Source organism: Erpetoichthys calabaricus, chromosome 14 (genome assembly GCF_900747795.2).
Source record: "Erpetoichthys calabaricus chromosome 14, fErpCal1.3, whole genome shotgun sequence".
NCBI lineage: Eukaryota > Metazoa > Chordata > Cladistia > Polypteriformes > Polypteridae > Erpetoichthys > Erpetoichthys calabaricus.
The window spans coordinates 3,567,501-3,579,901 of NC_041407.2; the positions used below are offsets into that span (position 1 = coordinate 3,567,501).

The 12,401-nt window shown below is 38.7% G+C and overlaps 1 protein-coding gene across 1 annotated transcript in view; it reads left to right on the forward strand.

Moving 5' to 3' along the window:
- Positions 1–12,401, forward strand: part of dnah9 (dynein, axonemal, heavy chain 9) — a 257,756-nt gene that overhangs the window by 225,280 nt on the left and 20,075 nt on the right. Inside the window, 4 exon segments of the mRNA XM_051936263.1 lie at positions 2,318–2,488; positions 5,099–5,281; positions 10,349–10,397; positions 10,400–10,737. Coding sequence (XP_051792223.1) covers positions 2,318–2,488; positions 5,099–5,281; positions 10,349–10,397; positions 10,400–10,737 — 741 coding nt within the window.

Sequence of the window (12,401 nt, forward strand, 5' to 3'; positions counted from 1 at the left end):
GATTTCTGGAAATGTTTATTAAATGCAAGAAGTGAATCGAGTTCTCTCTGAACCAGTCTTAGTTTTCTTATATACAGTATATATGTAAATATACAGTGAATGCTATTTTTATATATACTGTACACCATATACAAATGGAATTTTTTTTTTTTAAGGTTGCCATAGTGACCAAGTAGTTGCCAAAGGTAGCATCTGGGTGGCTCTGGGTTAGGAACAAAATGAGGCATGAGAGAGAGTTCATGGAAAACTGCCAGGAAACCAGCAGAAGTCCTGCAGACCATTATGAGAGCAGGAAAAAAAATAGAGCCTGACAACGTCTTACTCTGAATGTTCATCCATTTTTCTCATCTGATTATGTAGTTCAGGATCTCCAGGACCCTGCACTCCCAAACTGTCTACACAGGGTGCAAGACAGAAATCCACCCTGGACAGGGTGACTCTGTTTTTCTAATTTCACAAATGTATTGTGACCAGCAGGGGGCGCTCTCATGACAATCCATTCCACAAAGTCGAGTCTCCTCTAGGGCCTGACTCCACAATGTACAGTATTCTGCCCCGTGCCTACTGTTCTCCTCCTACTCTCTATCTCTCCAGAAATGCTGGTGGTTATTTTCGGTACTTCCTTGCCAGATATGCCCTTGCCTCCAGTTTGCTTCCGACTCCAAACTAACCTGGATGAGGGAAAAAGGCCTCTGTTAACTGTAACTCTACTACAAAGGTCAACTGGCTGACCAACAGTTCTAGGTCATCATTGACCCTTTGGGAGGCATACAGCCCTGTACTTAAAGGGCAGGGGGCACCTATATGTGGCTGCAACCTGGGATTAGCTTTCTTCTCCTGCCATGTGGCCAGGTAGATTAATAGGAGGTCTCATGACTTCCTTTCACCAGCTTTAATACTACATCTTGGACAGAGTCTCAAGTTCCTGGTTGGTATGCCAATTTGCAGAAGTCCCAACAAAGCCCCAGATGGCACTTTTGGACTTCTGTCCATGTATTGGGAAAGGAGAAGAAAACCTTTTGCATGTGATCCACCCGCTCTGCTAACCCACACAATATGTACATACAGTACATGTTACTATTGTCAAAGCAAGACTCCTGCTCAATTATAAAAATGGTTGCAAACAACCAGACTGCTTTTGCAGTTCTCAGTACAGCAATGAGATGGTGGAGAATAGAGTGTGACCATGTGATATAAATAAAAATACATATGCTGAAGTGAAACTGTGTAAGTAAAGCACCATTTTTACCATTTGTCAATTTACTTATCATGATGGTAAAATAAATGTATCTGTCAGAGCACAAAAAAACTAGGACTTGAATTGCTGGCCATTAGTACTCTAAATGTGCGTGACATAACACCGTGTATCTAGATTAGTATGAGTGTAAAGTGCAGGTGAAACATTGGTGAATACTGAGACCTCCCACGGAGACTTTCGATTGGCAGTACTGTCTCCGCACCATCCTTAGGAATATTGAGTGTCGTAAGAAAGCTTCTCTGAACACTCTACTTGACCTTGTCAAAGGCTTAATAAAAGTGACAATTTACTGATGCCCTAAATCGAAGGATTTGCTGCTTACCTGTATATTTGTACTCTAATTTGTTTTTAGTTGTTATAGTTTTTGCATCCCAGTTGACACAATGCAGGTATGTAGCATGACCTGTCACGAGGAGTCTTTTTAGCATTGTTGTCATTTGAACTCACATTTACTCTTTATGAGGATTTGGTCATCATAATCAGAAAGACCAAGCTGGGCTTTTGTCTTTTATACATTTGATATATAATACACATGTACATGTCTGTCTGTCTGTCTTCATTTATTTATTAATACAAATATACAATGTCCCTCAAAGTGCCCTCACTGTACAGATTTTCTTCATTTAATGTTTTAATTCCAAGTGAGTTAAAACAGTGGTTTCGTAAAAGACACCTGATTCCTTGTGAATTTACTGAAAGCAGGAGTCATACACTATTAAAAGATCTTCATAGTTTCTCTAATCTGTTTAAAGAGCTCCTTGTACATTCCACCATTTGATTCTTTTTTTTTTGTTCTTAAATTAAGATTATAATTATATTTCAAAGTACTTTATGTTTTCTCTGTAGAGGGAGTGAAGACTGACGGATTGCTTTAAAACTTGACAGCCTGTTTTGTTATTAATATTTATTCCGTTAGTTTTTTTTCAGCTATAATTAACTTAAATAACGTATGCAGCATTGACTTGGTGGTCAGCATTAAGTGTCTTCTTTAAACTTTTATAGTTTATTTTCTGAATGTGTTATGAATATGCTGTAAGAGGTCTGTTGTTCTGTTTTTAGTACATTGATGACACCCTTCCTCCTGAGTCTCCCTACCTCTATGGTCTGCACCCCAATGCAGAAATCGGATTTCTCACGCAAACCTCCGAGAAGTTATTCAGGACAGTTCTGGAGATGCAGCCTCGGGATAGTAGTGGAGGAGAAGGAGCAGGATCAACTAGGGAAGAAAAGGTAAACAGAAGTATATTTTTGGCCATCAACTTCAGAAATCCTTTCCATTTGACATGAAATAAAGGAAAATAAGGCAAAATCAACTCCTGTCTAATCTCATGTGTCCATCACCGTTGCAAATAAGAAAGGGCTCAGAGCTGATCCCTGATGTAATCCCACCTTGACCTTGAACGAATCCATCACTCCTAATACAGACCTCACCATTGTCACACTTCCCTCGCACATATGATGTACAACTCTTAACATTCTTCTCTGCCACTCCCGACTTCCTCAGACGATACCACAACTCCTCTCAAGGCACCCTGTCATATGCTTTGTCCAGGTCCACAAAGACAAAATACAACTCCTTCTGGACTTCTCTATACTTCATTAACACCCTCAGAGCAAACAGCGTATCTGTAGTGCTGCTTCCCGGCTTGAAACCACACTGCTGCTCACTAATCATCACCTCCCTTGTTAACCGAGCTTCCACTACTCTTTCCCATAACTCCATGCTGTGGCTGATCAATGTTATCCCTCTGTAGTTACTACAGCTCTGCACAGCATCCTTTTTCTTAAAAATCAGTACCAGTATACATTTTCTCCACTCCTGGCCTCCTACTTATTCACTGGTCATGAGTTCTGTCTTCAATTCTAAAGCGTGACAGCATGTGATATTTTAGCAGACAATACGTGCATTTTGCACATTGTGAACACACGACTGGATAACTTGACATACTGTATGTATTATGCAACACAAGGTAATGTGAGATTATTTTTCCTGGATGTTTTTGATATAGTTGGCTGTTATCCAACCAGTGTGGCCAATTGGCCATCATTACGTTCCATTCTATGAGAAACTTTTTCGTTATGTCTTCACCAAAACATGAGATTAAAAAATTCTCTCGGCCACCACTACAATGGAGTAAGCAGCATATGCAAATATATCCTCTTTGGTTGGAGAGTTACTTTAAAATGCAACAACATTCATAACACTGGGATGTCTTCTGTGTAATGGCCTAAGGAAACATAGTGTGTTTCCATTCACTAAATTCTTCTTTTCTTCTATAACGATGCCTCTGTCTGTTGTCTTATCTGGTACACCCAGCACACTCACAAGCTTTACTGTTCCCTGGCGGTACCCGTGCTTTTGTACTGGAAATGATAGCATAAGCACTGTTTTAGAGTCACCTCAATGTTGGCCCTATCAAAAGATGGTACATCACAAACATTAACACATTTCCTTTATGAATGTAATACACAGTGACACATAACAGAGACAAGTTGATTACTTAGATTTCAATCCTTCTTAGATGGGATAGCAAGCACAGCTTAGTGATTAATAATGATATATCATTAGTCACAATGTATTAGCCTTGAAATGCTTGCCTTACAGCTCAAAAAGGTAAATATCTCTGAGAATAATATTTACAGTGACTGGCTTATTTAACTAATACTGACTGCTTTTTACGGTTTTTCTGGCCTTTCTTCAGCTCTGGAGGTGCCAGTGGTTTCTCTCCAAAGGCCACCACCTGACTCTAACCTAGACACCAATTCCCATGTGAACAATTACTCTATTATTACATAGGATTAAGCCAAAACAACAACACTTCCTTGACATACTGTATTTGCTCATGGCACTTAGTGCCCCTTAAAGGGTGGACACTTTAAAGTTAATCCAATTTTGCCTTATCTTATGAGTTTAATATTCAGATAAAGTAATTGCCAAAACTTATCCATATTAATGCATTATTCTGAAGGCGTAGGGTTATGAAAACTCTTCTTCTTTCAGCAGTGATACTGTCTGTACAGCGCTAGAAAATATCCAATTATAGTGAGTACCATTTTTTTTTTTCAGGCTGAAGCAGAAGCCCCACTGTATGGCAAATGCCCTTGTTCTTATTTGACAACTGAATGCCCACAGCTACTGAGTTCTCAATTCTCCAGCACTTATTTATCAGTTGCTTCTTTGCTGATTTTCTGTTGCTTATTGTTTCTTTTTTCTTGTCACTTTCTATAAGAAAACGTCCTCTTCAGAGCTGTCATTTCTAAATGATCTTGCCTTTTTTCAGATTGGTTTTAAAACCCTGACCTCTGGCAGCTTCTTACATGAGCCTGTTATCTTTCCACGTCACATTCTTATTACTTTTCCTATAAACCTTGAAAGAAGAAACAAACATATTACTTGGCTCCTTTATGAACGGTTTCATTTGACTATTGTAAAACATGCCTATCCACGGTGAAGGTTTGGAGGAATTACGGTAGTAACTTGTTACATTCCATTCTAGTGCAAATTGCTGTAATATTAATTCTACCTCCTTCTCCAGATGAGCTGTATGATTTTAAAATACGAGTCTGTATTACCTGACTTTTGAAAGCAGAATTTATCTCTGCCATTGTTTGTTTTTAAAAAATGAACTATGGGACTTCAGAAAGTCCAGTTAAGCATTCATTTGTTGTAGTCTTTTCAAGAGAGGGCAATTAATAGTGTTGTCAAAACCAATTGTCAGATTGTTCAGGGAAATGCCGTTACCCTTCACCAGAAAACATCTCCACATGTATTTCTGTTTAACTCTTGATGGCACTTCGTCTCTTTGGTTAACCCTCCTCTGTTTTATCTTTTGAAATTAGGTGAAGGCAATTTTGGATGAAATCATGGAGAAGCTACCAGAAGAGTTCAACTTGGTGGAGTTAATGGCTAAAGTGGAGGAAAGGACTCCTTATATTGTGGTAGCCTTCCAGGAATGTGAACGAATGAATATCCTCACCAGGGAGATCAAGAGGTCTCTGAAAGAACTTAACCTAGGACTGAAGGTAAAGCTTCCTTACATTAACAAAGTCAGTCATGTTTCATATAAATGTTTGCCCAAGAAAGGTTACAGCGTAGAATGCTCCACGTGGGGTGAGGTCATCAGTGGAGGGGGGACTGTTACTTTTTCTGGTTTATATTAATGGCAAGAGTTTTAGTATAATTATTAAACTTGTGAAAATTAGAGCAGCAAAAACAATTCAAAAAGATTTGGACAAGTTTGAGAACTGAGTGAACACTTGGAAGATGCTGTTTAAAGTGGAAAAGTGCTATATGCTTGCTAAAGGAATGTCAGTTATTAATTCAATATAGGAGACACTGTCCTAAAGGAACCAGCCTCTGAAGAAAGGGGTTTATGGTGACACAAACTTTTCATCATCTAAGTAATGAGCAGAAGCTATTGTAAAGGCAAACAACATGTTAGGTTATATCATAGAAACTGTTAAATATAACTAGAGCGACGTTATGTTCAGACTATATGTAATGCACCGTTGAGACCACATCCTGCAGAATTTTGTGAAAAGCTGTGCAGAGGAGAGCAGCCAAGAGCAACCTAGGACTTAAGGACATGTCCTACTGTAACAGACTCGGGGAATTAAAACTGTTTATTCTTGAGCAGTGGAGACAACGTTGGGACCTAGTCCAGGTTTTGATGTTGATAAAGTAAATCCAGCAGAATTCTTTCAACTAAATGGTGAAACAAATACTTGAGGACATCAGTGGAAATTAAAGGCAAGTTTATTTAGGACTGAAGCCAGGAAGCACTTCTTTACACAAAGAATTGTGGGAATCTTGAACAATTACTGAGGCACATAGTTGAAGCAGAACTCTTGTTAACCTTTAACTAGTATGTGGATGAGATATGGGGACAGCTTAGCTATTGGCTAAACAAACAAGCTTGATAAACTTGAACAGCCTCCACTCGTTTATCAAATTTCTTATGCTCTTAGACGGTAGAACAAAAACATATTGGACATCTTTCCTTGCTTCCTATTGTCCTCATTTGATTTGAGATTGCTAGTACGTTAAGTAATAAGAATTCAAAAGGAAGCCTAGCCTTTCACCATAATGTTCAAATGTAAACTATTGAGCCCCATTGTTCTTGATTAAATGCTGAATATATTTCAGTGTTTCTTAAACTGCAGGCTGCCTACGCTCTTAGGCTCCTTTTTAAAATTAGGATTGCCGAACAGTTAAATAATAAATCGGTTGTCCCTCTGGAAGTGTGCGCTTGCCTGAACATCTATAAACAGTTAATTGGGTCACTATGATGAATGATCAGCTCTCCTTCGAAAGGGGGACAGCTCTTTAGACTAATTGTAAAGTGCTCTCGGGGCCCAGGATGACCTGTTCATACTGCAGAACATGTTAGATTGTAAATTCACAGGAGTGCTTTAGAAAAGGCAGTTTCAACTTCAGTTTCTTCAGTTATCTTTTGTTTCCCTGCACTTGGTGTGTTTACAGATCGACATTCAGACCTGTATGCCATCCATGACAAAAGACATCATGATTTTATAAGTAATAGTTGCTCAGGGTGTGTTTTATTTTCACTTAAGAAATGTTAAGGACGTGCTGAAGTGCCTGAAAATTAACATGAGCACTGAAATACCAGGAAATGATAGATGGAAACCAAGACGTGGTTTGAAGACAGGCAAGAGATGAGTATGTTAGATCAAACTGACACAGGTAACCAGGAGTACTTGAGTATGCGGTCCTATTTATATGTCACGTCAGGTAACATAATGGCCCTGACTGTCACAGTCACATTATTAAAGGAAACTACATTAACTAAAAATAACTTTCTCATTGCTCCTTGGACTTAATAATAAACAGCAAGAACTGATCCCTGGTGATTCAAATGGCAAATTAAAGCCAGAACACACATATAGTAATATATTATGACCAGAATTGCACAGTAATTGACACCCTTCTGTTCTATTCCATTTTTATTCCAATGGGTATGATGAGAGAAGGAGTGTTATGGGTGTTATGATTTTATTGCATTTTAAGTTTGTCGTGGTTTAATACATTTCTAACTGATTTTCTTTAAGATGGATTCCAGGGTAACATTATTTTCTTGATTTAACAATAGTTTACTGGTATTTGAAATTTGATTCTTTCTAATTTATTTTTACCATGTTGCCATTTTGTTTTTGCGAATGCTGCGGTTTTTAGTACAGTGTACCAAATACCAAAATACTAAATTTTGAGGTCCACTTGCTAGGACACAAGTGGGTATTGATGAGTGTCCCAGAAGGCATGTGAGATAACATCTTTGACGCAACGGTATAGAAGCGAACATAATGAGAATCTCATTGTCCCAGTTTGTGGATTAACACTCAATCTAAACAGTGAACACTTTGTGTATGTTTTCCTATCTAATTTCTGGCAAAAGATTTTAGTCTTTGAATTTTTGGTCTCCCTTTTTTGAACTTTGCTTGTTAGCGACTTGTTCGTTTTTTTTTTTTTTTTTTTTTTTTTTGCTGGTCCTACTTAACTTCTTTTAGCTCACCTTCTTTGGTGGGGAGGGTATGTCTGGTGGTTCCATAAGAACATAAATTTTAGAAGCACTAATTCTGAATAGCTAAACTGCCCCAATATCTCATTGAGATATTTATTTAACGTTTCTGCTTCAGCTACATGCCTCGGTAGTTTGGTTCCAGATTCCCACAGCTCTTTACATAAAGAGGTGCTTCCTGGCTTGAGTCCTAAATGTACTTTTTGAGGAGTTGCCTGTGATAATTTTCCAGGATGGATGTATGCATTCCTGACCTTTTCTCTAGAGTAACATTTTTAGATGATGAAATCTAAAATTGAGTCTGGACGGACAAGAGACATTCCAAATCAGAGATCCTAGCGTAGGGCACTGTATTTGATTCCACATACATCTCTAAAGCCTTGGCAAATGCTGAGCAAATTAGCCATTTATATCTGGAACACATAATATGGATCTACAACAAATGGATTCCAGACCACACAATGGAGAGACATGATTAAAGTAATACATATGACCAAGTAAATAGCAGTTAACCCCAACTTTGGTACCACTGTACCTTTCTCTCATTCTTCTGCCAGGACTTTTTCATTTTCCCTCTGAGAGAAGCACATTCATGCACTAACCTCTTGTACAATCACTCCTAAGCCAGCAGCTGCTATAGAGCATCCTGAGACTCAGAAATTCCTTCCCCGATCTGATTTGAGCAGATGTAGTCCTGTATGTACTTCTGACTTGTAATTTACTCATTGTAATTCAATCCTTAGAACCAATAAAATTTATATGAGAACATCTTGCATTAACCAGGACATATCCGCTTTTGGTGTCTGCCACTTATCTTCCGTTGAACTCCTCTGGGACTGCTGGCCTTCTCTAAACAATCTGGGACCTGCAGTGTTTGTCTTCTGTCTCACCCTGTTGCCTCATATTGCCTCCTTTGCTAGATTTACAATAATTCTAATTGTATAATTAAATCCTGTGGCCCAAATTGAATAAGAAAGTTTTATGAATTTGGTGATTTTAAAATTGGAATCCCACAGGGATGAATGCTGTGACCTTTTCAATTTACATAAGTGATGTACATAAGAATGGGGGTGGGGTTTGATTCGTTTTCAAATTTGTTGGGTTATAAATTGATCTGTTTGTATGGAATGATTACAATGAAAATTAATAAAATAAAAATATTAAAAAAAAAAAAAAAAAGAATGGGACTAAGAACCTGGTTAAGTTTGCGGATGACACTAAACTAGGGGGATTAGCAGATATACAGTGGAGTCTGGGAAAATCTGTAAAGATACCTTGAAAGAATTCAGGGTTTTGCAGATATGTGGTAGATGATATTAAATGTCAGTAAGAGTGAAATATTACACATAGAATCTAAAATATCATATATATTGACACAATGAGGGGAGTGTAAAAACTGTAAGCACCCCATAAGTCAAAGATGTAGGGACTAGATAGAATGTTGGGTTATTGTGTCAAGTACAAGTCAAAAGAGGTCATGCCTCACCTTGAATACTGTTTGCAGTTTTGATTTCCATATCACAAAAACAGATATCATCAACCCTGTAGAAATTTCCAAAGATGAAATTCTATACTTATTCAGGAATTGTGGACTATGAACAAATAAGGAAAGTTTGAAGGTGTTGAATTGTTTTATTCCAAATAAGATTTTCAGTTAATTTGTGACAAGTGCTTATAATCATAAAGGGCATTAGGATTGTAGATGCCAGCTGTACCTTTAAAATGAGTTCTTTAAGAAGAAGAACGGTCGGAGACCGAAGATGGTGGAAATTAAATTTCACAGTGACATTTGTTAACCATAGATGACAATAAATACTTTACCAAGCATTGTAGTGGACAGTAGTTCTTTGGGGACCTTCAAATTTTAAGTTGACTTGTTTTTGAAAGAACTGCAAGAAAAGAGAGTGAAGAACTAGATTGGGGTTAGTGATCAGTTTTTAAGAAATGATCTGGAGCCTTTTTCTGCTGTCACAGATAAGCCTTGTGAAACACAAGAATTGTTGGGTAACCCGTGGAACCAGTTTAATGCCAACAGTTGAAAGGGTAAAAAGGTTAAAACAAAGAAGACAGGTGGGTGCTATAAAGGCCTTAAGAAAGTAGTACGCCTGAGCATTCTGAATCGGTCACATTTGAGTCCAAGAATTTATGACTCCTTCCAGTGCCAGCTGGTTTTAGATCACTGTTTCCCAGAAGGGGTCACTTGTGGGGGATGCATATGTGTGCAGAAGTGAGGTCACTCAACGTCTAACTGACATCCCTCTGAACTATGCAAAGAAAAAGTACTTGATCTGCATTGCGCCCCCTCTTGGCCTGGCGGTGCTATTGCTTAGCTGTCCTGAGCCCTGGGGAGTCTCGTATTCCCACATGCTTATGCTTACACTGCTTATGCTGTCTCATTTCAAGTTAAGAGTAGACACTTGCCCTAGAAACTTGGTAGATAATATTAGATCCTCATAAAAACTTTAAAAGAACTAACTTCCTATAAGTAATATTTTTAAAACATATCAACATCATCTTTACAATAAGGCTGACTAAACTTTATTTTGACTCCTAGGGTGAACTCACAATGACAAGTGACATGGAAAATTTACAAAATGCCATTTTCCTGACCAAGTCCCTGAATCATGGACAAAGCGCGCCTATCCATCAATGTCTGGGCTGGCCGGCTGGTTTGTTGACCTCCTCTTCAGGATCAAGGAGTTGGAGACTTGGACTGGAGACTTTGCACTCCCCGCTTCTGTGTGGTTGGCAGGGTTCTTCAACCCTCAGTCCTTCCTCACTGCCATCATGCAGTCCATGGCTAGAAAAAATGAGTGGCCCCTGGATAAGATGTGCCTGCAGTGTGACGTCACCAAGAAGAACCGTGAGGATTTCAGTAGCCCTCCTCGTGAGGGAGCCTACGTTCATGGCCTCTTCATGGAAGGAGCCCGCTGGGACACTCAGGTATGCTGCTGAATGGTCTTGTTTCACTCAGTTTATTTTATAGACTTTGCTTTATTGTGCAAAAATGAATACAATGCACTAGGCAGTCGGTGAGTGTTGTTGTGTTCATTGTGATTTCTTATTGGATCTCTAACTTTATGACTTTCTGTTCTGTTTTTTGGATGTGCTTTTAGATTTTGTATTGGGAGTTTTTATCTTGGACTGCCTTTGTTACAGCCAATTCCATTTTGCCCTTGTGCTTGGAGTCCGTTTTATGAAGAGTAGATGTTTTATTTTATTAAGATGTAGTGTTTGCCAGTGGAATACCCTTCTAGTGGACTTTATTGGACCGGTTTAGGACTACAGTAATCCCTCCTCCATCGCGGGGGTTGCGTTCCAGAACTCCCCGCAAAAGGTGAAAATCCACGAAGTAGAAACCATATGTTCATATGGTAATTTTTATATATTTTAAGCCCTTATAAACTCTCCCACACTATTATAAACATTTCCCGCACAATTATACAGCATAAACCCTTTGCATTCTCTTAGATATTAGGTAAGATTCGTTGAAATTATGTATGTAAACACAGTTTATATACAGTAAAACCTAAATATTTTAAAGATCTCGAGCGTCTCCAATATCACATATGTTACAGCCATTATGACAGACAGGCCACCAGCAACAAATACGTACAATGCAAGAAAAATTGTATACAGTAAAATGTGTGTACAGTGACACTAAACTATGTACATGTAATAAGTACTGTACGTAGATAATTAATTATGGTTACTCACCAACAATGACACAACGACTTGTCCGATAACGATGAGTTTAATTTTACTGCACAACAGAGGAGAGCGTTACAGCTCTTCTAAAAGAGCCTCTTCAGGCGACTGTGTAGCACCGCCGTTGTTGTTCTTCCATCAGTCTTCAATCCAAATCCCTAAAGCAGATTCCATCCAGACTACCGCCTTATCACATCCACTTGCAACTCGTTTTGCCCCCTGCTTAAAGGACACTGCGGCCGCAGATCTTATAGGCTTTTCCTCCTTTTTAAATAAAAAGAATCGTGGACTCATTGATGCTGTAATGGTGTCCTGCAGTGGTGTAGATGTTCCCTTCCTTCAACATATCCAAAACTTTTATATTTTCTGCAATCATTTGCATCTTCTGTTGGCGCTTGGACACGGCCCCTGAAGCAGTAGCAGGAGCACGTTAATGCTGAATGAGTGAGATGAGATTTCCTGGTTAATGCAGCACTCCATCGCTGAGCAAATCAGCAGCACACAGGAACTTAACTGCGTGCTCTGATTGGGTAGCTTCTCAGCCATCCGCCAATAGCATCTCTTGTATGAAATCAACTGGGCAAACCAACTGAGGAAGCAAATACCAGAAGTAAAAAGACCCATTGTCTGCAGAAACCCGCGAAGCAGCGAAAAATCCGCGTTATATATTTAGATATGCTTACATATAAAATCCGCGATAGAGTGAAGCCGCGAAAGTCGAAGTGCGATATAGCGAGGGATTACTGTACTTGCTTTGGGACTCCTTGGTTCTCTGCAACTCTGAGTTGATGATATTATGCTAAGTACTGTATGTTTGTGTATAACACTTTTTATGATTATAACTTTTTTTATGATAGCAAAGGTAACAAAACAAGTTGTCAAACATTTTGCCACTCTGA